Below are 23,958 nucleotides of genomic sequence, written 5' to 3'. Positions count from 1 at the left end.
TCATTCATACTTTCATGCAACAAATCAAGCACCCACTATAGTGCTAGGTAATCTTTGGTCAGCATCAAAACTGGGGTGTATGTCGTATTCCCATCATCCCTTGTCCAGGTACCTGGTCCTGTGGCTTTGGGTTGGGCTTGAACTGGCAACCTCAGGAGAAGAGGACCTAAGCACCCCTGTGCAAGTCTGTGCATGTCTGCCCACCGTCCTCAGTGGAGGCAACAATCCAGTCCAGCCCACACCTCCCAGAGCTACAGCTTCCGTGTCAAACTTTTCTATCTATGAGCTCAAAGTGAAAAGTGGAGATAATCATTTTGCCCTAAGAAGCAGATGCTTAACACACGATCGTTCTGGCTGGTTCATCTCCAGCTTGAAGATGAGAATTCTGGGTTTTTAGAAGCAACACTCTAATGATCAATTTCACAGGATGGCCCACCTCTACGGCTCCACGGAATATTGCCTGTGTAAATGGGAAGCTATTGCCTATTTTAGAAACATGTACCTACAATTCCAACCAGTTAAGTAAGACTGATGTCAGGCAAATCGACAGCCTTCCGTAGCCACATTAGGAGCTAATCATTTCAGAAAACGTTGCCATAATTCATTTATGGAAACAGCGAGACGATTCCCCAAACAAGAGATAAAGGGAATGAACTCATAGTCATACCGGGGCAATGAAACCTCACATTCATACTTCCTAAACTTAACTGAACTCTGGAGGCACCTTGGCATAAATCTGCCTTGCAGATTATTCTGCCTCACATATTTTTATCTATTGCAAATAAAGTTGAATTCAGAAGATTGCTTCAGTCATTACACCTCATTTCCATTTATTGGGGAATCAGGACAACCATCTCAGGGTTCTGTTTAACCAAGAGATGGGCAAAAAGATTCTCCTAAGGACATTCGATTCCCTGCCTTAGATTATAGCTCCTCTGAGTCCTCAGCAGCCCATCGGCCTTCACCCTGCCATCGGCTGGCTGTCCTTCAGGAACATATTTCTACCCCGAGTGTCACTGTTCCTGGGATGGTAGTCACAGTATCACACGGCAATAATGACTCCTATAACATCCTCCCACGTTGGGGACAACAGGCACGGAAGGATGTTATGAAACTATGTAGCCTCTGTTTAGATCTTTTGAAAACTCAGTTGGTCACCTTAGATAAAAATGGTCAACTCTTTGTCACTAAGCATTGTTACCAGACACTTTTATATCTGACTGTTCAGGTGGTCTTGCTTCTACACTGATCTGTAGCTCAGTTTATTAGTATTATTTATAGCAGCTAAAATTTATTCTGGGGTTACTATTTGCCAAGTCATCTCCTGACACCTTTGTGAATTTCTCCCCCCTCCCCGCCATTTTTCAGATGAGAGGAACACATAAGTAAAGTGACTTGCTTAAGGCTGCACAGCTCTAAAGTTGGGGGAGCTGGGACCGAAAGCCATGTCTGGTCAATACTGAATCCCAGCCATCTGACGCCTATGCTGACCGCATTCCCGGTGCTGGGCTCAGGAGAGGAGATCAAAACAGTGTGCATCCTGGCAGACAGAGGAGACCAGTCTCTGGTTGTGCAAGGCAGCTCAGGAAAGGCGTGCCAAGGTGAGCAAGGGCCAATGCAGTGGGGAGGGAACTGGGTTTACTAATACCCATGTCAAGCCACCGTGATGCCGGGAAGATCAAAACCTCTGCAGCTTAGAACGGGGTTGCGGGTGACAATCAGGAGCTACAACCTCGCGATGTTGTGCACTTAGGTGGTACCCATCCCTAACAAAGGCAGAGTATGGCCTCCAACGCGCGGGAGGCTGTTGTGTTGGCACTTGGGCTATCGGTCTATTTTCCACTAGACATGTGCCATTGTAATGACTGGCTCCCATGTGATGACCCCTTGCCCTTCTGGGGACTTCACTGACTTTCAAAAAGCCCCACGCAGGGAAGCGATCGTTGTGAAACCCTGGGCTCTGTTCACTGAGAGGCTGACAAGAGCCAGAGGAAGAATGACCAACCTGCCTGCTAATCGCGCTCCTTGGGCCGTGCGTCAAGCCGGCGTGTAAAAATCATTATGAAGTTTTTGCTGAAAGGGCAAGTGTAGAAAAACATGTTTCTAAACAGACTAACAGTCTCTGCCATTTTTCTTCCAACTTGCATACCATCTGGAAATTCTGACTTTTTTTTTCCAAAGGGTAGGAAAGAAATGTGCTCTAAGCACAAATAAATGTTTACAGCTGAGTTATAAACTGAGAACGGTGTGGCTTCAGCCAGGCGGCAGTGACGGAAGTCAAGCTGCACTGACATGAGAGACACCGTGGTGGACCGGCCAGCACGTCGGCCCTTCTGACTGCGAAGTCCGGCTTCCCACAGACCCCATCAAGCGAACCTGTGGGAAGAAGTCTTCATTCGCGTTTGTTCTGATGCTGAGAATTAAAAAAAAATGATGAAGCAGCGTGATTGCCTATCTTGACCTTCTCTAGGCAGCCTTTGCCTTTGGAAATTACAGAGCCTCGTAAGAAGTGGCAGCCTGCAGAGGCCTGTTCCACGCAACAGCTGAAAGATGTCACTGACGACAACTCATATTCACGGACCTCTTACTAAGTGCTGGATCCCACACACTGTGTCTTACAAGACTCGTCTCATGTATGCTGGACAGCATGCTTCTGAGGGGGTGCTGGTTTACAGATGAGGAATCGGAGGCCAAGGGAGGGTGCCTGACCTACTTAGGTCCATGCAGCTGCTCAGTGATGAAGCTGGTGTTTGTATCCAGCTGGACCAAGTCAGAGCCCTCTATTCCAGAGAACCTGTTAATGCAGAGCTACTAAGATTATCTTATATCCAACTCACAGTCAAGAATTCTACAAAACTGATATGTTCATAGTTTGGCCTCTTCTCCCTAGACTCTTATCATCTGTGAACTTACCGGAAAGACCAAGGAAAGCAGGAATGGGTTTGTGAGTGACAGAGCAGTCAGCAAACTTTTTCTGTAAAAGGCCAGATAGTAAAAGCCTTTTAGGCTTTGTGGGCCTGAATCTAGTCTCTGTGGCTACTACTTAACTGCATTGTTGTGGTCCAGAAGCAGCCACAGACCCTGAATGCACATGGCTGTGCTCCAATAAAACTTTATTTGCAAAGACAAGCAGCTGGCCAGATTTGGTCCACCAGCCGTAGTTTGCTGACCTCTGCTATAAAGGACGCCTTAAATCTAAACTGAATGATAGGTTTTGAGAACGATCCATGAAATTCTACTTGGGAGCGTATTCTTTCTTTAGATCAGTGGGCAAATTGGTTACATACGATGTGCCCTTTCAAAGCTCTTGTACACTTTGCCTCTGGGCCTAGCCAATCAAACTGGATTCCCTTATGTTATCTGACCAGGTCAGAACACTGTATTGAATCTTTGTTCTCAAGGCTTATCTAATCTCAGATCTATGAAAAAGTGCTCTCTGCTCTCATAATGAAGATGTATGAGTTCATTCCTTTTAACATAGAAATACACAGAGACGGTGAGTGATTCTGGCAGTCTGTGGGCTCCCGGTTCTTGATCTGAAACTCAACAACCAGCCATGTTAAGGTTTAATTGAAAGTGCGAATGTAGAAAAAAAATAATAAACCACGAACAACAACAAATGGAAAAGGGAAGATAAAGGCCAGAGAACATACCCTCCTAACGAATCAGGTGCTTTGTTTCCACTAACACATCAGAATGTGTCGGCTGCCCTGTCTATTAGATTTCCTTCCAAATCTGAGAAATGTAAACACTCCTAAAGACCAGGTAATGAAATCGCTATCGATGTTATTCACATGTCCGTGTTTTGCTTACATTTTAATTTGCTTCTGCTGGATACTTACCCGGTAATTGCTTAATGAGATTAACCTCACGGCCACGTGTGGTGTATCTTGATTAAAACATTATCAGAGTGAAGGATTATTGTACACCACCCAAAAATGGAGGGGGTGTTATTTAATTAACTTATTGCCAATATTTCTTGATTGTCTCTTTGAAACACTGGAAAAATAGTCAATTGGAATCGATCTAGGTCATCCAAATGTACAGAATTGGGGAGTCGGGGGGGGTCACTGAGTAAAGAAATTCAAACCTAAGGTCACTTTCTCTACAAGAGGTGGCCATGTGTGAGAACACTAAAACCTTTCCAGTAGTTTTTAAAAAGCCAAACTTTATAGCATGTGAAAGAAATGATCAGGTATCTTCAGTCATCAGAAGAGAGCTGTTTTGGCATTCAGGAATGAGACGCTCGGAGTTTTGCTTCAGCCGTAAGCGACTTTAAATTCTCACCCCTTTTCATAGGAGTCCCATTGACAACACTTATTGGACAAGGGTTCAGCCTCCTTTTTTGTCCGTCTTATGGCTCATTTGGAAAACAGCTGAACGGGTGATGTCACAGGACTTACACAGCATTTTCAAAAGCGTACGGCACCCGAGAGGAAACATTCTAGTCTTTCCAAAGACACCAAGGAAAGTATTTCTTCACTGGTAATTTAGAGACAGCATCCTCTCCATTAGGCCTTATTCTCGGGGGGGACTCTCTCCCTGTGCTCTGTCCATGCGGGTGTGGGATGCTTAAGCATTACCATGGATGGGAGGAGTGGCTGGTCCTAATTTATAGAAGTTAATGCCTATCGGTGGTCCCCTTTTGTGAAGGACAACATGTGAAAGGAGTTGGTCCATAATTTCAGGATGTATACACATGTAACAGACATTTCTGTGTCTGAGGATAGAATGTGTATAGTCCCTTTCCAACATGCATTCTGCATTCTTCCCATAGGACAGGGGGCTGACGTGCAGACTCCAGGACATTTGTGGGTGAAGTGTAAGAACGACAGACCCCTGAAGTGGGGGTTCTCAGAGAGCAACGCCACGACATTTTGGACGGGACAGCTCTTCCCTGGAGGGCCTGTCCTGTGTCTTGCAGGATGTTCAACTAACTGCACCTTGGCCTCTACCCACTAGATGCCACTTGTGACTATCAAAAAATGTCTTCAGACCTCGCCAAATGTCCCCTGGAGGGCAAAGATGCCCTGGCTGAAAACCTCCATCACTGAAGAAACCAAGTCCTGGAGGGGAAGAGGTTAAAATCTGAGGACAACACGTTTAGCTCAGAGCTTTGCGATCGGTTAAGACGGGACATGATCAGTTAAGACAAAGTCGCCTTTTCATCTTGAGGTGTAGTTTTAGTGACCTGATCATAGAAAGCATATCATTTCATCCTCAGATGAAACTTTTTCATGCTTGCTTAGAGGTAATTTAGTGTTATGATTAGGATAGATGAGTTGAGCGATTAGGAAAGACGGGATGAAAAGACAAAAAGTCATACTCGAAGCACTAGGACAGCCTTGGGGAGAAAATTCCAGCAACATTAGCATCTCAGGATGACGAATGTACACCTGTTGGGGAGGGCGAATTCTGGAATCTTCTCTGTGGAAAATGACTGACCTAAGGAAGCTCCAACAAGCTTGCCCAAAGACGCACAGGGCGCAGACCCGAGTTCCACTTTGCACCTGGCTGCTTATTTGATTTGGGGTAAGTTTCTCAAACATCCCGGGCCTCAGTTTCTCCGAGACAATTTTCCTTCCTCTAGACTGGTTACACTATGCTAAGCCTGGCCTGCAATAGGTGTGCAATAAATGGTAGTGCCTTCCCCATCTTTGAAACATCCTCGAGGGGCATTATAAGAAGCGTGGGAGTGAAACAGTGCGTGTTTGGAGAAACCCACCTGTCTCTGACTTCCTCCCGAATTCGGCAAGCCTAACCGTGCCACGGGCTGCTGTTGTCTTTCTTTTCTTTTTAAAGGTGGAAGCTTTTTAATAAATTGCATTTATAAGTGATCTGTATTAGAATGTCATAAATGTCCTGTTAGTCCATTTCCACCCATGTTGCACAGCTGATACCTTCTATTTTAGCTGCTAATGAAGGGCTAAACAGCTCAAAAAAAAAAAAAAAAAAGATGGTGCAAGAATAATGATTTTGGTTTGTCCCGAAAGTCCCTACCTCCCCATGGTTCTGTTTGCTCTCCTCCTTCTTAGCCCCTTGTTAGCACCGTTTTTCCCAGCAAGGATACTGTTGCCTGATTGCTTCCATAAATACTCCCATTGTCCCCTTCACTGTACTTAGAAGAGAAGCTTTGTTCCTCAGTTGTCAAAATCGCTTTCTATTCTCTCCTAAAGCCCAACCGCTCTGAGCTTCCTTATCTTTCAAGCTGTGCCTGATGGGGCTTCCTCCCTGGGGAGGCTGCCTCTCCCCAAAGGAAAGGCCTCTCTCCGCTCTGGACTTCCTCCACCAGGAAGGACTTTCTCCAGCTGCTGCTGGTGCTGCGGCTTCTGCCCAGGCCTTGGGATGCTTTCAAGCAGCTCCAGAGCCCGCCAGGTGCTGCGGATAGCATAGGTATGCATGTCGTTCAGAGCAGGCACCACGCCAGCTCCGGGCCGCAGCCAAACAGAGCTAACAGACAGGAACAGCAAACAGCTTCTAACGGGGGTACTTAGGAAAGGCGACCCCCCCTTCCCTTCTTTCTTTCCCTTTTTGCATACCTTCCAAGATTTGGATTAAAAAACCTGAACCAGCTGGCGAGACTGCTGCATTTTCCAGGGAGCTCGAGGGAGCAAGCAGCAGCTGTAACCTCACCTTTGCCTCCAGATGGCATCGTTGCCACATCATCGTTTCCTGGTAAGCCCGTCCTAATGCCATTGTTGAAGGTGTGTCCATCTGCCGGCTGGAGCTGCCAATTGAGTCCGAGCAGATGCATGGCTGCGGGAGAGACAAAGTCATGAAAATGTGAATAGATCATTCAGCAATGCAAATGCCAGGGGGAGGGCCAGGTGTCTCTTCCAAACCATTGCCTTTTAAGGAAGCTGCTGTTCAAAAGTGCCCGGGCCCCAGGCCACAGGGAATAACAGCTAAATACAGAAAAAGGCAGCTCTGGGCGGTTAGGTCTCCTCTCCTGCTGCGGTTCACAGCCTGGGGGAGGGGAGGTGGTGAGGGTCCCCACGGTAGGCAGAGGACAAAGGGGGCACCAGCCCAGACCTTCCAAGTGGCGCCACCATGGAGAGGGAAGTGCCCCTTTGGAACCACCATACAGGGTACTGCACCCCATGCCCAGGCTTTCCTGCCTCAGGGTGTGGTTGTGCTTGGACTGGCAGCCCAGGGACACTGGCCAGGAGTTCCCCCGAACTACCCAAAATGTCAGTCAGTTCTAAGACGAGGCTTCTGACGTGGGCCAAGCCTGCTGGTCTCCCGAGACCTGCACGGAAACGCCATGAAGCCCCTCGCCACTATTTCAAATTTTAAAAATGTTTTTCATTTCCACCCCTATTCATGGTACGTGAGTACTTTACAGCCCATGATGGAAACAGCTTGGGCGTGGGGGTGGAATGGGGTCCTTTTCTGAAAATATCACAATCCCTCCCTTCTCTTTACTCCCCCACCCCGTGGAAAAAATCACACACTGGTACGCAATGCAGGGGGAGATGGTGCGGAGGCACGGCCTTGCCTCTTTGCTCAGGAGACAAGCGCATCCACGCCCTGCTGCTTTGCTGCCTTGTATGCCCCAAACCCCCCAACGCAAACTTCCGTCTGGTCCTCCTCCACCTGCCCCAACTCCCCACTTCCCAGTTAGATTAGCAAACTCAACACCCCCCCATCTCTGTCACTCTCGGAGCCTGTTTGACCCCATGCAACAGAAGGCGACACCCAAGCAACCTGCGTTCTTCCCAAGCCCCCAACTGAGAAATGCTTCATTTGCAAATCGAGAAGGAGTTCATTTCCCTACATATTTCCCCTTCCAACAATAATCACGCCAAGTCTGTCTGGCATTTCTGCTGGACACAGGCTGACGGCGGTTGCTATGTGTCCAGCGCCACGGCGGGGGAGCGAGGACCGTTGACAGGGACGGTGCGGGGATGGGAGAAACAATTAACCACGGGAAACACAATTAACAATGCTTAGGAAACTGTTCACACAGCAATTAATTCTGCATGCTTGCCACTGCTTCAGGTCGGCCGCGTTCCGTTCAGGTTAAAAACCTGTCCTGAGACAATGCAGCTCAGATTGATGGCTGCGGATGAAGGTGGCAAGGTGTCCCCGCGTGGGTGCTGGCTTTTCCCTTCCAGACAATCCCAGCTCCGAACGCTGTGCTGTTTCCAGACATGACTCGGAAGGGCAAGGCCCACTGATGCCACCCTTGGAGAAGATGAACACTAATAAGAATGAGTGACGTTCACTGTATACTTTCTGTCAAGGTGCCACCTGACTTTCCTCTGCAGTTTAGCCGTTGCATGGAGGTCACTTATTTGAAGAGACACTACATGCGACTGCCTTGAATAATGACGTATTTTCCCTGTACAGAGGTCACGAAATGAGAACGGAATGTTGCTTCAAGGTAACGACAGCCTCTGATGTGTATTTACCAGGGGAAGGGAACCAAAGAATTAGCTATTTTAAAATGATTTTTAAAAAGTGTTATGATGGGGTTATCTGAACTTGGACTGAGGTGAGGTTCTTTGGGGGGTGGGGTTCTGTGTTTTGAGACAGACTCGGACAGGTATTGCAGGTGCGGCTGCGGCCGAGGCCTCACAAAGCTCTGAGTTTCCCATCGGTAAAAGGATGTGGTGGTTCCATCGGGCACAGAAGATCACCTCCCCAGCGCCCCATCGGTATGAAGACCCTGGTCAAAATCACTCCCTCTCACGGGCCTCTATCTTGTCATCCCAGGCAGAATGCACTGTCCCCTCGGCTCTGGGAGCACACCACAAGCAAACAACACCCAAACCCTCCTGCATGTAAGCTCAGCATTTGTGAGACAGTGTTCTCTCTGCTCTCAAAGGTTCCCTCCCTCTTTGTTTTGGGCTCCACAGAATCTCTTTTATTTGTTTAAAAGTACTGTGAAAACAAGCCAACTCTAGATGGGGTGAGAGGGGTTAGGGTAAGAGGAAGCGAGTAGCTTCTCAGGCAACTCCCAGAAGTGGAAAGAAAAGAGGAGAAGGTGAGAGGGAACTGGGAGAAGGGGAAACGCCACCTGCTGAGCACCGGCTCCGCCCTCCCAGCGAAGCAACGCGGCAAAGATGAAACTCAAGTTTGGGCATATTTTCTGTTGTTTGACCGAATGTTCAGTAAATAAGTGAGAATTATAGCAGGGGAATAACCACCTTCTCTTCTTTCTTAGGGGGAGGAGCAGAGCCTGGAATAGGCTTTTGTTTACACTTGTTTCCCCCTGGATCAGAGATTCCTTCTCTTTTTCTTGAGTAAGAAAACGAGAGTCTCTTTCTGGCCTGTGTAGACGGGCTGAAGGGCCCTCAGGAGAGAGACCCAGGATGGGGGTGCTGCAAAGTGAGCGAGTTTCTGGACTAAGGAGACCTCTGCTCCTTATTTTGCTCCTGATCTGTCCTGTGGTGGAGGCTGAGAAATCAGTCAGCCAGCCAAACTCTCCCTTTGTGTTCTGTAAAGGTTTCCCTTTGCAGGGGGGATCACCGCTGCCTGGAGACAGAGGCAGGTTAACCACCTATCTGTCCCCCAGCAGGTCCCGCAGAGTGCCTCAGATGTAGAAGGTGCCCCCCCTGTGTTTATGAGAATAGGCAGTGCCACGTGGGGAAAGATGGAGGGGTGGGATTGTAGGACATTATGCTCTTCTAAACAGAAACTGTGTAACACAGAAGTGTGAAGGATGGAATGATAAACTGCTGGCAGCAATATGGATGCGCCTACAAAGAGATGCTGTTTTGATTATTTGCATCAATACACGTGGTCCTTGAAGCCCTTGCATGGCCAGCTCTGGGGAACTTTCTACAGACGTTAGCCTAACCGAGACTCCTGGCTTACATTCGAGGTGGGCACCTCGAATAATAATCCCCTTCTCATGGGTGAGGAAATGGGGGCTGTGAAACGTGATCACAGGGGGAGTCTGGAATCGAAGGAGGATTATTACAGTGGGAGGAAGCTGACTTCTTCGTATGTCCTAGTGATCGGGTTACAAATTCTGGGTCGCAACAGGATCTCAGCAAACCTAGTCTCTTTGTTGCAACTTGTGACAATCTCTGGGGTTGATGAGTGACTGTTTTCTATGTTCAGTACCCCTTCCTGATAGGGCACTATTTTTTCATCTTGTTGAATTCAGATGTGGGCCTATGACCAGGCAGCACGCACGTCTCACGCTTCTTTTCCTCTTCCACACCGTCAGCTTGGGTCTTGAGTGAAGAAGAGACCGTGGCTTGGAGCCATGGCTGACCAGTGATACAATAACAGAATGAGTGAAGAAATACACTGGAACCATTGCAAGCCATGGAGAGTTTGGTGCTGTTTGTTACAGCAGCATCCCCGAGACTATCTAGACTGATACTTTCACTTCTAGGGAAAGTGAGAAATTCCATTTTCATGCACCAGGTTGCCATGCATTCCTTGAAGCTATTTATTTACAGGGTGCGAATCCTTTCCAAAACCCAGTCGGAAAGAGTTAGGATATATTGAGGGCAATATATACAACGTTTGGTTCTATGAACAAAAACAACAAATAACTCTTCAAACATTATGTCATGGTATTTCCGATTGTGATCCACTCTCAGAATCAGATTTAGAAAGCTGAGGAGCCTCAGAGGAGCCAGAGTTACTGCTTCTTTATCTCAGGACTTTGGGTGAACGCTGGCCTCATTGATGTAAAACTTATGTAATAAGACATCCTGGATGCAAGCGGGTGGGCCCCGCTCCCACTCCCACACAAATGCACCAGCAGCTCGTCCCAGAAGGTGCTGTTCAGACCATCTTAGGGTCAGAAGTGAAATGAGTTTGGGAGGCCCTTTCCCTGATGCTTCTCACCCCTGCTGGCAGCCAAAATGCACAATTTATCATGATGTGACAGGCTCCGCTCCAGAGGGACCCTTGGACAGAACACTGGGGCTCCATGGGTCAGTGAGGATGGAACAGGGAAAGGATCCAAGTGGAAGCTCGTGGAATCCAGGTGGCAGCTGGGAAATCAGCCACAGCAAACAGAGGAGGCAGCCAAACTCCGAAAGTCTCCCTCTGGCTAATTGGAGACAACATTCGCGGAGTGCTGCGAGCAGACTGAGGCAGGATGGACAGGCCACATGTGGAACCCAGGCTGCGGCGCAAGTAAGAAACAGGCCTACCTGGAGTTAGGGTGACAGTTTCCAAGTGAAGTTGCCTGGTTTTTTGGTATCAGTATTTCCAAAAGAAATACTCAGAAGGAGCACAAGCAGAAGAACGGGAAAGGGTTTGGGTGCAGGTAACAAAATTCCCCAACCACCACCAGGATAGGAGATTCCAGGCCTTGAAAAGCGGCAGCTTGGAACAGGAGCTGCCTGAAACAGCAGTTTGGGGTGCAGGTGAGCCCGGCTGGGTGCCACTTAGGAGCTCCCACCTTTGTTGGCTGGCAGATGATCAACCCGACAAGGGAGTTGGTCAATTCGTTGGCCACGTTTCCCAGGGAGCTGCTCAGTCCCCTGTTTATTGAAGACAGTGAAGTGGGGGCCATGGAGGCTCTGGGTTGGCTGAGAAGGCCCCGGGGAGCAGACGGTATTGTCAAAGATCAGGCTTGTTGACCCACAACCTGAGGAAGACCCCGGGCTTTCCCTTTGGAAATGAGAGCCTTTGGGCGAGTGGAGTTCAGGGAGTGGGGGAGTCACGTCTGCTGGGTGTAGTGGCTCAGCATGGTTAGATTCATCAGGGCCTTAGAGATGGGGGCAGAGCCCCTGCAGAGACCAGATCAGATGATGGGAAAGGTCAGGGTCGGTCTCCCTGCTCCCGCATCAGCCAATTTAGTCAACAATGTCAGGCTCCTCTGGGAAACGTAGCCAATTCCGAAAGCGCCACTATGTAGAGATGAGGACCCCAGTGGGATAATCAGGGCCCGCACACACAAGCGCTCACCCTCCACCTGCACAGGCCACCTGCAAAGGCACTTTTGCAAGCAGGAGTGAAAATAAACACACCCGTGAAGCTACCCAACAGCATGGGGACAATTAACATTTATTTTGGCAATGTGCCAGGTATTGGGCTAATTAGGTTAATTTATTTGTGTGTGTGTTTTTTTTTATCATTCAGCAAGTATTCATTGAGCACCTACTGTATGTTAGCTGTGTCCTTGGCACCCAGAATAAAGCTGTTAGAAGGTACATTCAAGTGGGAGACCTAGAAACTAACCAGGTGAGTGACAGGTGGAGAGAGGACAGGGTCAGGGCATTCCACGGTGTGGGGGATGGAAGGAGAAGTTCTTCTGTCTAAATGAGGACTGGCCAAGGACGCCGTCTGTGATCAAGGCCTAAAGGAAGTGAGAAAGCGATTCAAGCTGACGTCTGGGGAAGAGCATTCAAGGTTGGTGCAGAGTGAGAGGCTTCTCCTGGCGTGAGATGCGATGGCCCCGGAGGGTTCTCGAGAGGACGAAAGCTCATTTATCCCCATCCCCGCCCCGTGAGGTGGAAACGTCACCTACGTCTTCTGTGTAAGGCAATCGAGGCTTAGGGAGCTTAAGTGACTTGCCCAGGATCATAGAGCCTGGAGGTGCAAAATCTGGGCTTCAGACCTAGACTGGTGACGGCAGAGCTGCCAACGGCCCCCACCATCCGCTGCTCCTGCAGTGACTCATTGGGGTCCTCACTGTCAACCACACCCGAGCAACACTGCCCCGGGCAGGGGGCGACGGAATCCTTACGAACCGCTGTCAAGGCTCGCTCAGGAACACACACCCCTCCCTGTGAGCGGTCCCCAGGCCCCTGTAAATACGCCCAGTCTGCAGTCCCACTGGAAGGAATCGCCCCGCCCATAGGAAATGAATCTGTCTGGTGACGTCAGTCCACAGCCAGGCTGACTAACAACATTTGGGGGTTCTTCTTCCTCAGAGAGGAGGGGCCACCACCACACGCTAACAGAACCCTTTTGAGGGATGCTGCCAGTGCCAAAGTGACCTGCTTAAAAGAAGAGACACAACACCACCATGAAGGATGACATTCTTGGAAATGTCTTAAGCCTCAAAGGTGTTTACAAAATTGAAAACTTAAAGGAGTTTAAAAAAATCCTTCCCAAACTGCCTTGGTGAAGTGATTCTCTTGTTTCCCTCCCACTGTATTATTATCACACACTAAGTAGAGTGGATTATCAGGCGCTGCAGGGAAGTTACACGCACAAGCCCCTTTGCCAGCAATGGGGTACGTGTGCCCATTGTCCAAGAAGGCTCTGCACACTGACTTGCCTACGTCCAACGTCCAGCCTGCATCTCCCAAAATGGTTGCAAAGCCTATGGTGCAGGAATTTACACAGAAGAGGAAGGAGGAGTCACAGATGGTTCCAGAATCCTGGCAGGACCACTGGAGAAGAGGGGGGCTTTGGAGAAATGCACCTGCACTCATACCTCTACCTGCACTCCTGTACCCTGCAGCCACGGGGCTAAAACGGTCACCTGGGGGATTCTGTCTGTGCCACCCACACCCAGTCCCTTGCAAATGCAGGGAGGCTTTCTGCCCCCTCCTGCGGGTGTGCCATGGGAATGAGGTGACAGTTGCACGAGGCAGCTCTGGGTCCAGGGAGCAGCATGTTCTCGAGACAAGAAGAATCCACACGGAGGGACCAGTGCATTAATCTATTGTCACAACGGGCTCAGGAGAGTACAGCAAGTAGGAAGTGGTACGGAATTAATCAATTTCTGTGTTTGGAGGGGAAAAATGGGGCTCCTTGCAGCTTCAGGATGTATGGAGCCCCCAGCTGGGGTCCTCCCTGCCCCTGACGTCCCCGTGGACGCACTGCAGGTGGCCACAGCTGACACTGGATGCGCGGTGCCTTGTGAGCTCAGGTGCCCTCTGACAAGCCCCCCCCCCCCAGCTCTCAGCATCACCAGGCAGATCGATAGGCGAGACAGACACGTGCTCACAGCCACTTTCTGTCCCTGTGCCGGGTCCCCTGGACTGGAGTTGGGAGGACTGGCCATGCCGGCCCTGTGTCCCCTGGTCCACTGAGCCAGCCCATCCTTGGGCACATCAACACGAGCCTGGAGCCGTTCGCCGCGCAGGCTATCAGTCACCGCCAAAACTACCCTGCTCCCATCCTGCTTTTCCCAGGAAAGAAATAAAATAAAAGCCTTTCTTTCTCCAAGAAAGGACCCATGTGATCAAAACACCTTTAGAGAATGATAATATCGGGAGGCTTTATTCAGCAAATAAATCATGGTCGGGTATTTTAAGAGCTTTTGTGATAGCAAAACACATCCCCACAATCCATACACAGACACCTCAATGCACCTTTCTCCACCTCCACCCCCGAAGCTTGTCATTCAGCCTTGACGGCCCAAACGATGTTTTTCTTTAAGAACTGCAACCCAAAGCCTGTTACAGAGGGGGCCGATCCACAAGACCCCCAACTACAAAGGAAGGGCATCGCAGGCAGCATGCGGCAGGGAGCCCCACAAGCCCAGGAAGCAGACATTGTGAATGTTTCTGAGGATAAGATGTCGTATCGATCGGCAGAGGTGCCATGTGTGCGGGAACAAAGAGGGAGAACTCTCCTGTAGAAAATAGCCTTCCGCAGGAGAGTGGTGAGCGGGGGCAGGGAGGTGGCAATTAGGGCACCAGCCACACTCCGTTCCCAGGGCACTTTCTTCCTTCCCGAGGCTGCAGCCAACACAGGGAGGAGGGTCTGGACTCCCTTCCCTTCCTGAGTCCCTGACAGCCCCCAGCAAACTGCCTCCAGCGAGCCTTCACCTTGAACCCTGGAGCCGCAGCCAGGTGGCTCCAGATCAGCAACCCAGGCAGGGAGGCCTTAGGAATAGGGCAAAGGAGGAGCCACCTCCCTACCTGGAGTGCCTGACGTATGCCAGGTTCATTCCCGCCAGGGTTCGAATCCCCTATGACTATGCGGGTGACCCTGCGCAAGCTTATTTGCCTCTCCAAGTGTCACTCTCAGCTCAAAAAAAGCTAATACATGCAAAGTACTGACTCAGGCTCATGCAGTGTGCCCAGTGCTTTATACGCATTGCCTTAGTTACCCTTTGCACCGAACCCAGAGGCAGCTACTGTTACCATTCCCATGTGACAGACGAGAGAAAGGAGGTGGAGAGGGGTCAGGGAATTTGCGCACACTGCCAGGGCTTGTAGGAGGGGAAGCTGGTTGCAGGACCCAGCACATGCTCTGTAATTATATCCCCATGGGGAGAAGGGTGCTCGAACCAATCTGCAGAGCGATGTCTGTGTAAGGGAGGCAGGGATCTGGGAGCATGGGACACATAGGGTCTCACTTCCTGCTGGGTCTTGGGTCATGGTGTCATTTCAACAATGGTGCTCATGGCTAAGTTCTACTGCATCCTTAGCGTGGGCCAGGCACCCATGTTACGATATGTGTGTGTTACTTTTGCATTTTACAGCTGAAGAAATTGTGGCTCAGAGAGCTGAACTAACATGTAGCTAGGAAGCAGTAGAGGTGGGATTTGAGCCGGAGCCGTGTGACACCTGACGCCTGAGTACTGCACCTTCCCAGTTCCTGGCAGTACAACTGTTGGCTCCACTCCAACACTAGTGCAGACTGGGGGTGTATTCTTGCCTCATCTGCATAAACCCTCCATCAGAGAAACCTTTGTGGCTTCTTCCCGGCCTCACGTTGGAATGGCAAAACCAGTCAAGACGGGCTCCAAGGTCATATAGTCCAGACCTTTGCTAGACAGAGGATGACCTTGAACCCTACTTACATGAAATGACTTGCCCAAGGTCTCGACAACTGAAGACTGGGTGGGCCAGGATTAAACCTTGGTCTCTTGACTCTGTGGTTCTCTCTACTGTCCTGTGCCACCTCCTTAAAGACGGAGAATTCTGAAGCCTGTGGATAGTGTGATGTCTTAGTAATGAGAAAATGAGGGACCACAGAGAAGGCTTCTTCTCTCACTCAAGATTTTTATTACTACTATTTGCGAGGTAGGGCATGAGCAGAAATAACCTGTTAATAAATTAGTCAACAAAAGAGGCATTATGATCCTTTCTGATCCCAAATTCATTAGATTGGGCTTTTATGACAAATTACTTCTACCGCAGATGTGCGTTCCCAACTAGAATCTGAAGTCACCGTTTCTTTATTTCTACCTGGACCAGCAAGGCCACGGTTGATGTGGGCGTGCTCTCTCCTGCTTGTGAGCTCGGTAATGCTTTAGGAGGGAGGAGTGAGTTGAAGGAATGAAGATGTTGAGCAAATCCTGTGTCTAATTCTCACTTCAATTTGGTCATTTGTTCAGCGGAGCCAAATTAGGCACACAGGGAGGGAGGCTGCCAGTGTGCTTTTCAATTTTTAATTTTTGACATGGTTCGCTCAAGGATTTTTTTTTTTAAACTCTCAAGTCAAAAATCTTGTATTAGCAAATTGAGCTGGATCTTTCTCTTAAATGGTTTTTAGTTAAGTGGATTGCACAGGCCTAACCCGAAACACTTTAAACTTGATTCCAATGGAAAGAAACAGAGTGTTAAAAAAAAAAAAAATTAGTTCTATCTCTTAGGGCCTTATCAGGTAGCAGGAAATGAAATTCCCAGAAATACAGTAGTCCTGGCTCTCTGATATGCTAATATCAACATGGTCAGCTTTTACTGGGAGAAAGAGAATCTGGAGCAAAACCAAAGGATATTTTCTTTTTGAAATGCAGGCTACCTGTAGCCATAAAAAAGGAACCCCATTTTCATCTGCAATTAAATAAATGACACAATTAGACTTACTTTGAGTTTGTGACAATTTACTTAATAGAGCTAATTTCAGGGGTTTTATGTGATACGCAAGTCCCACTTCTCGCCTGCTAAAAGTGCACATTTTTCTCAACAGGTAGCACCGCTGTGACTGCCTGTAACTGCTGTGGCATTTTGGCTCATACGAAGCATTCGATGACAGCACAAAGACATATGACATGGTTCATAATTACCCTCCCGCCTCCCTTTCCCTCATGCTCCCTGACCCCCCCTAATTCTGTGCAAGATGGCAGCCCAGCGCACCCCAATTCACCTGCCGCTGGAGGTCAGCATCTCCTCTAATACCTGGGAAAGACGTTCTCTCTCACCTGCCTGTTTGGAGCTCCAGAAAGACGAACCCATGTGTAAAGTTCCCCAACTTGTTTTTATTACTTCCGTCTTGTAGGCTTAAATTTCTAAATATATTCCCTCCTGGTGTTCTCTCATTCCATTTAATCTTTAATGTAATGGAAGACACTCCTGAGGTGGGTATTTGATTATCTCCATTTTGCAAGTGAAGAGAACGAGGCTCAGTGCACTTCTACAACCTGCCTAACGTCAAGGGTGGCCAGACTTACTCTTTCTTAGTTTGTTAAATCTGCCGAGTTCCCATAGTGAGGCTACCTTGCAGAGCCAGCCCCGTCCTGCAGCCCTGGGAACAGCCAGCCCCCTGGGGAAGCAGTGCCCTCAGACCCTCCACGCTTTGCCCCCCATCTGGCCCGAAGAACTGTCCCAGCAACCAGCCTTGGGTCTCTCCTCCGAACTCCCTACCGTTCAACTCACAACGCTGTTTGCATTCTGCTCCTGGCCTGACAGAAACTATAACACAAGCCTCAGATGGGACTTAGAATTTTCTAGTATCCACATTAAATAGGTAAAAATGAATTTAATAGCACGTTTTGAACCCGGTATGTCCAAAATATTGCCGGTCCATATGCAATCAACATAAAACTCATTACTGAGATAATCTGAGATAATCCCCCCCCCTTTTTTTTTTGCACAAAGTCTTCCAAATCTGGTTTGTATCTGATGCTTGCAGTTTCTCTCAATTCAGATGCTAAATTTTCAGTGGCTGAAGTGAAATGTGGCCCTGCCAGAACGATACATGTGTGTAAAACAGAAAATATTTTGTATTGCTTCAGTTTGAAAATTGACACATTTCAGTGAAATAAAGTGGAGAATTAAGTTCTTCAGTCACACTGGCCACGTCTCCAGTGCTCAGTGGCCACATGTGGCCGCTGGACAAAGCTTTTTCTAGACCACGTGGCTCCACGGGGTTCCTGCAGGCTGATTTCCTCTGCGATGCTCGGGCGATATTTTGCACCCACACCTCTTACAGCATGTACAGCTTTCCCTGAGAATTATTTACTGATCGCCCTGGCTCCCCCTCTCCCAAACTTTGGGCCAGGAGCACCTTGAGGGGTGAGACTGAGTCTTCATCCCCCCTTCTTGAGTTTGTCCCAGTAACCAAGTACCAGGTTTAGGACACAGCAGTGTCCAAGGAATAGTCACTGAATGAAAGAATGGCTCGGCAACCTGTGTTTTAAAAAATGCAATTCACTGAGGCCTTCCGGGGTCCAGGCTAAGGATAATAACAGGAAGGCTAAGGATAATAACGGGGACGGTTATACACAGTACCTGTCAAATTGTGACTTTGTGCCAGGCTCTTAGTTACCACCTGCTTTCAAGGCATTTCTCATTTAATTACCTCCCCCCGCCCCAATCACCTTAGAGGCAGGGATCACTATTCCCACTTTACGGATGAGACAACTGAGGCTTAGAGTGATTAAATAACTTGCCCACTCTCACACCGTTACTAGGTGCCAGAGCCAGGAACATGCAGATGTACCCCAAACCTCCCACCAGTCGCCATCCACCACGTCCACGACTGCCAGTAAACCACGGGTGCTATTTTCTTACCACATTCTAAAATCGATCTCCCCTTTGAAACACTGGAATCCATTTTGCCTCATCCCAAAATAACGTCTGAGATGAAAAGCTTGATGGATTAGGGACAAGGTTTGGCGTTACGTTAAGAGAAACACATCATGACTGAAATAACGCCGGCCCCCACACCGCACCAAGCCACACTGTGTGTGCTACCTGTGGAATGCCTGCTGTCCCCCTGCTAGATGACACCCGACAAACACTTGTCTTTCTTGTTCCCAAAGACCCACCACTACACCTGTGTCTTCCCGGCTTCTGCAGGACTTCCCTCTGCAGTGGCCTACGAGAGGACAACACTGGCAGCGATGGGGGAACGGGCTGAGCAGATGGCTCCCCATGCCTGTCTTATCTCATTATTTTTAACTGTACAAAGCAACACACAAGCAAACGGCAAGACCTAGCCTCCCACACCCTCTGCCTCGAGGGTTTTTCTTCACTTCTTCAAGGCCAGAGGACAAAGACCACTTCAGAGGGGCTGCTTCCGTGCGGGTCAGTCCATCCTGCTGGGAGCTTTCCTATGTAAGGCCAGGGTGATGCCCAGAGAGGCTGGGAGCTGTTAGAGTCCAAGAGTCCTTATGCTCCCTGCCTGTCCTCTGCTCAGCCCCGAAGGGAGCGTGGTCGCCATAGCCCAGACAACCACAGGTGTGTTCCTGCACACCCCAGCCTTTACTTAGCTCCTAGATTCACCAGCTGCCAGTGAGCACCTACAGCCCCCAGACGCTGCAAACCCTCGGTGCAGTTTTCAATAAGGACGGCGAACACCAATGTAAGTGCTTACCGTGTGCTAGACGAAGTCCTAAGAATCTTACACATTTAGACAAAAATTGTCCTTTTTTTATAGAACAAATATGGTGGAATACCAGTAATTTTACAGGACCCAACTTAAATATATGAATGACTTCATACAGTATCTCTAGAACAGGTACCTTTATTACACCTAGTTTTAGCTGAAGAAACTGTGGGTAAGAGAGATCAAATAACGTGCCCAAGGTCACTGTGCCAGGAGCAGCAGAGCTGGGCTTTGAACCTGGGGACTCTGGCTCAGAGTCTTAACTGCACCACTTGTGCCTCTTACAGGAAAAGTGCCGTCTTCTGTCCAAAGGCTAGACTCCTTTTCAGGGGCGCTGTGGGTAAAAGGTACACTTCCGTGGCAATAACATTGTCTGGAGAAAAACCTCTTTCAAGCAGCTAGGTTATAAGAAGATGGCCCGTTCCTAAAGTGGGGTGGGTCTACCATTTTGAAACAGAACCACAGGACCCTTGCACGGAAATAAGGCGCATCTCCTCCAGAGCCATTCTACAGAGGAAGCTGCAGGAGCCTGGAAGGGTTGCGTGCCTTGGCAGAGAGGCCACACACCACTGCCCAGAAGCAAGGGCCCCCTGATCTCCTTCGCTCCTGCCTCCCGGCACTGACTTCTGAAGCCACCCTTTGGAGTGAGGTGTTACAGAGGGGCCCCAGCCCTGCTGACCCGACTCACACGTCTCAGGCACACGTGGTATCGGCGGCCACGCAAAGGCGTGGTTGGGAGGTGCAGCTGGGGAGAGAGGAAGGTGAGTGTGTGTGGGGGGGGGGTACTCTAAATGGTTTCCACCAACCTTCTCCAAAGAGGCCACAAATAGTCTAAGTAAAAACAGTGAGTTTCCTATGCAAATGCAGCTTGGAGATAAGCTACCCCCCACCTCCCTCTCCCCCCCCCCCCCACCTACTGCCACTTCTAATCACCTCTGCTCATATTCTGGAGAAGGCCACTGTGTCAAAAGCACACTAAACTGCACTACTTTCTGCTGTGAACCTGGTATCTGCAGATGCAGGACGCTCACAGGGTTGGCATTGACACTGCCACAGGCAGAGGCCTCACGGTGCTGGAAGGTTCAGGGAACAGGCACTCCCCTCCCTCTCCCGGGGGCCTGGTGCTGAGTCAGGCTCCAGGCTCAACGATGACTAGGACGCTGCTGCCCCCCAGAAGCTCAAAGTCCAGACCTGTGAGTCTGTAGCTCCCAGACCAGCATAATCAGCACCCCAAGGGCTTGTTGGAAATGCAAATTACTGGGCCTCATTCCAGATCTGCCAATCAGAAACGTAGGCAGGGGTGGGGCCTGGGTAGCTGTGGACCAACAAGCCCTGCAGCCGATTCTGATGAATGCTGAGGTTTGAGAACTGCTGGTGTTGGACATAGCCAGGCTGATGGCAATCCGTGGAAGAGAACCTGAAGGAAGGAACAGGCTCCACTCATCCATTTCCAAGGAGGAGGAGGAGGTGAGAGATTCTCCAACACCTGCCCCCAGGTGCACTTGGTCTCTGTCTGTCCGGGGAGAACATCAGAGCAGCTGGGAAGATGCCATATGGAAAAAGGATGCTTCTGGCAGGGTGGGAAGATGGACAAAATGCCAGACCCAGACCTGGGCCACAGTGAAACGGTGAAGCAGGTGACATTCTTTCGAGCATGTCTCTTCTCCTTCCAGTCCCTGCGTTCGATCCCTTCTGCCAGCCCAGATGACTAGTTAACAGAGAGGCTCACTGCCACCTCCAAACTTAGTAGGGCTACGTACATGAATGCTTCCATACCACAACGGGTGCTTCCTGGACTCCCAGCCAAGCTACCAGCCGCTTCGATAGAGTTTTTAAAAATCTGCCAGAAATTATATATGAATTCATCCACAGGCCTCTGTACAGTGCCACATTCTCTACCTTTAATAGACGTGCAGGGATAGAGGAGATCCATGACCGAAGCCAAACATATAAACTCTAAGGGCGAACATTTCAGGCATTGTGTCAGTGAGTGGGCTGGTGGGGGGAGAGATTTTGAGAGAGAAGATATTTTAGACAGTGGCTCCCAGATGGCATGAAGGGAAGACTCCCGCCTCCACTCTCTGGGCAGCACTGACCGGAGGCAGGTGGGCCTCGGGGTGATCCTGCTCTGTCTGGTGGGATGATGGCATCCCCAGCCTGGCTATCAGGCCCAGAGCTGCCCAGAGCCAGATGATGTGCTGGTGGTTGTGTGGGGCATCTGATTGTAAGCAGCTGTCTGTAAGCACTTCCAGCGCAAATTCCTTTTTTTCTGTCTTCCTTGAGGCCGGACTTGGGAGTTTGGGCTGAGCCAACAAGCATCTATGTATCATTTTAGGACCATTAGGGCTCAGCTCCACCTGGCTCAAACAAAAAGGGGGACTATGTGGAAAGCTGTCAGATGGCTCATGGGGGTAACAGCTGGCCCATCTACCCTGTCTTTATTCTGTCAATGGGCTGTCTTCACGAGGGGTGGACCATGGCCACAAAGAACGCTGCCACACTCATGTTCCCATGCCTTGGGGCTGCTGAGAAACGAAAGCTTTGTTTTCCCAGCTTCACTTTTAGACAGCCTTGCCTAGGATGTCTGCTTGTCTCAGCTGGGGGTCACTGGCCTCCCTCGGGTCAACCACTGTGGCCAGGAAGAGAAGAGACCACGACTGATCCCGTCTGGAATCAGGCTCTGACCTACAAGACATGACCAAGAGGGTGTTTAATGCAGACCTGACCACTGCGTAAAACTTCCAGATGAAGAACTGAAAATCAGGATGTCAGTTATATTTGAATTCCCCATGCCACACTTGGGACCTGCTTATACTAAAAGCATTATTCACTCTTTATCTGAAACTCAAATTCAGCTGGGGGTTCTAGCACTGACCCCAGCACTGCTGTCGCCTAGGGGATTGGTGTGGGTCAGTCAGGCCCCCTTTGTGTCTACTGCACCTTGCTGAGAACCCTGACAAGGCACAGAGTCCCCCGTGGAGGACAGCACAGTCCACGCCCAGCCTTAGGATGGCTCTCTGCCCAGAGGAGGATCCGTATCAGGCATCCACACGTTCCCAAAGTGTCAAAACTGCCTCCCTGTCTGGTGTGCAAAGCATATGGGGGAGTCTCTTTATCAACCACATGGAGTCCCGAGGAATTCATCAGAAAGTCCAGCTGGGATGAAATGATGATCCCACTCTTGGCCAACTCCCTGGAGACATCGGATATTGAGAGAGTCCTCACGAGGCTCACTGGCTGGTCCGAGTCCACCTCCTAGGCTGGGCACCAAGTCCCTCCTCCCAGAAGGCTCCCTTCTACTCTCGGCTAAAAGTCTGGAACCTGAGCTCTCTGCCAGCTCCATTTGCCAACAGTGTTGATTCCTGTAAATATTTACTAAACTTGCTCTGCAGTCAAGGCACAGGCATTTTTTCTCTTCCCTCTGAAAGGAAGTTTATTTCACAAAGTAATAGGTGAGGTTTTCTTACTACCCCATAAATCTGCTATGGTACCTGGGCACTGAATTTCTTAGGCAGCAAGAACAAACAGTTGTTACCGACACATTCCACACAGAGGAAAACAATAAAACCAGAAACAAAAGCAAACCAACAAACAAAACTTACACAGAGATTTATTCTCTGTTAGAATACTTAACAACGAGATAGAGCCACCCAAAGCTGAGGTTCAATTATATTTCCTAAAGTAGGAACACCAACCAGTTGGGTTGCATTTTTCTGTACCCAACACCTTCGTATTCTGGTGATGGGGACTGACTGTTTCAGCACCGAGTATCCAAGAAAGAACCCTGAGCTATGGGTAAAGAGCAGAGCTCGGATTTAGGACACACAAAGCCAATCCAGGGTCAAGGTCAGTGCTAGGCAAGGTTTTGAACTGAGCAACTTCTTTGTGTTCTCCAATCTGATCACGGAGGCTATGGTGCCTGAAAAACTCTGGGTGAATATCCGATAGCTTCAGTGAAACAAAATCCAGTCTAGGGGCCTCTGGGCAGCGTGTTTGGACATCAGGGGAAGACTGTACTTCTGGGAAAGCCCCGTGCACTTAGAACAGACTCCTTAATGAAGTGGCAATGATCTCAGAGTTGACCTTCAACGTCCTTCCCCCAAAGCCCTGCACTTTGCACCATGGTCAGGAGCCAACTCTCAACAAGTGAGGGAAATTTAGGGCTCTACAATTTTTCTGGGAAATGTGATTTAGGGTCATCTCGTGTGTGTGTGTGTGTGTATGTGTGTGCGTGCGCGCTCGCGGCTAATTTCCTGGCAGGTACACATGTGACCACTTTGTCCATGGGAAGGATTCTTTTAATAAGTGGCTTTAGCTAATTAGTTTATTTTTGCTGAGATGGTCCCATTCCTCACTCCTAATTCCATACCCTGATTTCGTATAGAAATTGGAAAGCTGCCTGACTCTGGAATGGTTGCTGAGTGATTTGTTTGCACTGGTCCTGCGTGGGGAGGCTGCCGTGTATTTGGGAAGGTCAATGACTGAGCATGTCTGGCTTACTACTACACACCCCGAACCTAGCAC

At 49.3% G+C, this 23,958-nt stretch overlaps 1 protein-coding gene across 8 annotated transcripts in view; it reads right to left on the bottom strand.

Annotated features, from left to right (window-relative positions):
• TENM2 (teneurin transmembrane protein 2) overlaps positions 1-23,958 on the bottom strand; it is a 610,087-nt gene that overhangs the window by 179,585 nt on the left and 406,544 nt on the right. For all 8 annotated transcript variants that reach the window (XM_045185001.2, XM_045185002.2, XM_045185000.2 and 5 more), the window contains one exon: positions 6,634-6,756. In XM_045185001.2, coding sequence (XP_045040936.2) covers positions 6,634-6,756 — 123 coding nt within the window. The remainder of the gene's footprint in view (positions 1-6,633; positions 6,757-23,958) is intronic.

Source organism: Desmodus rotundus, chromosome 6 (assembly GCF_022682495.2).
Source record: "Desmodus rotundus isolate HL8 chromosome 6, HLdesRot8A.1, whole genome shotgun sequence".
NCBI classification, from domain to species: Eukaryota; Metazoa; Chordata; class Mammalia; order Chiroptera; family Phyllostomidae; genus Desmodus; species Desmodus rotundus.
The sequence above is the reverse complement of the archived record's forward strand: the minus strand, read 5'-3'. Positions and strand labels throughout refer to the sequence as shown.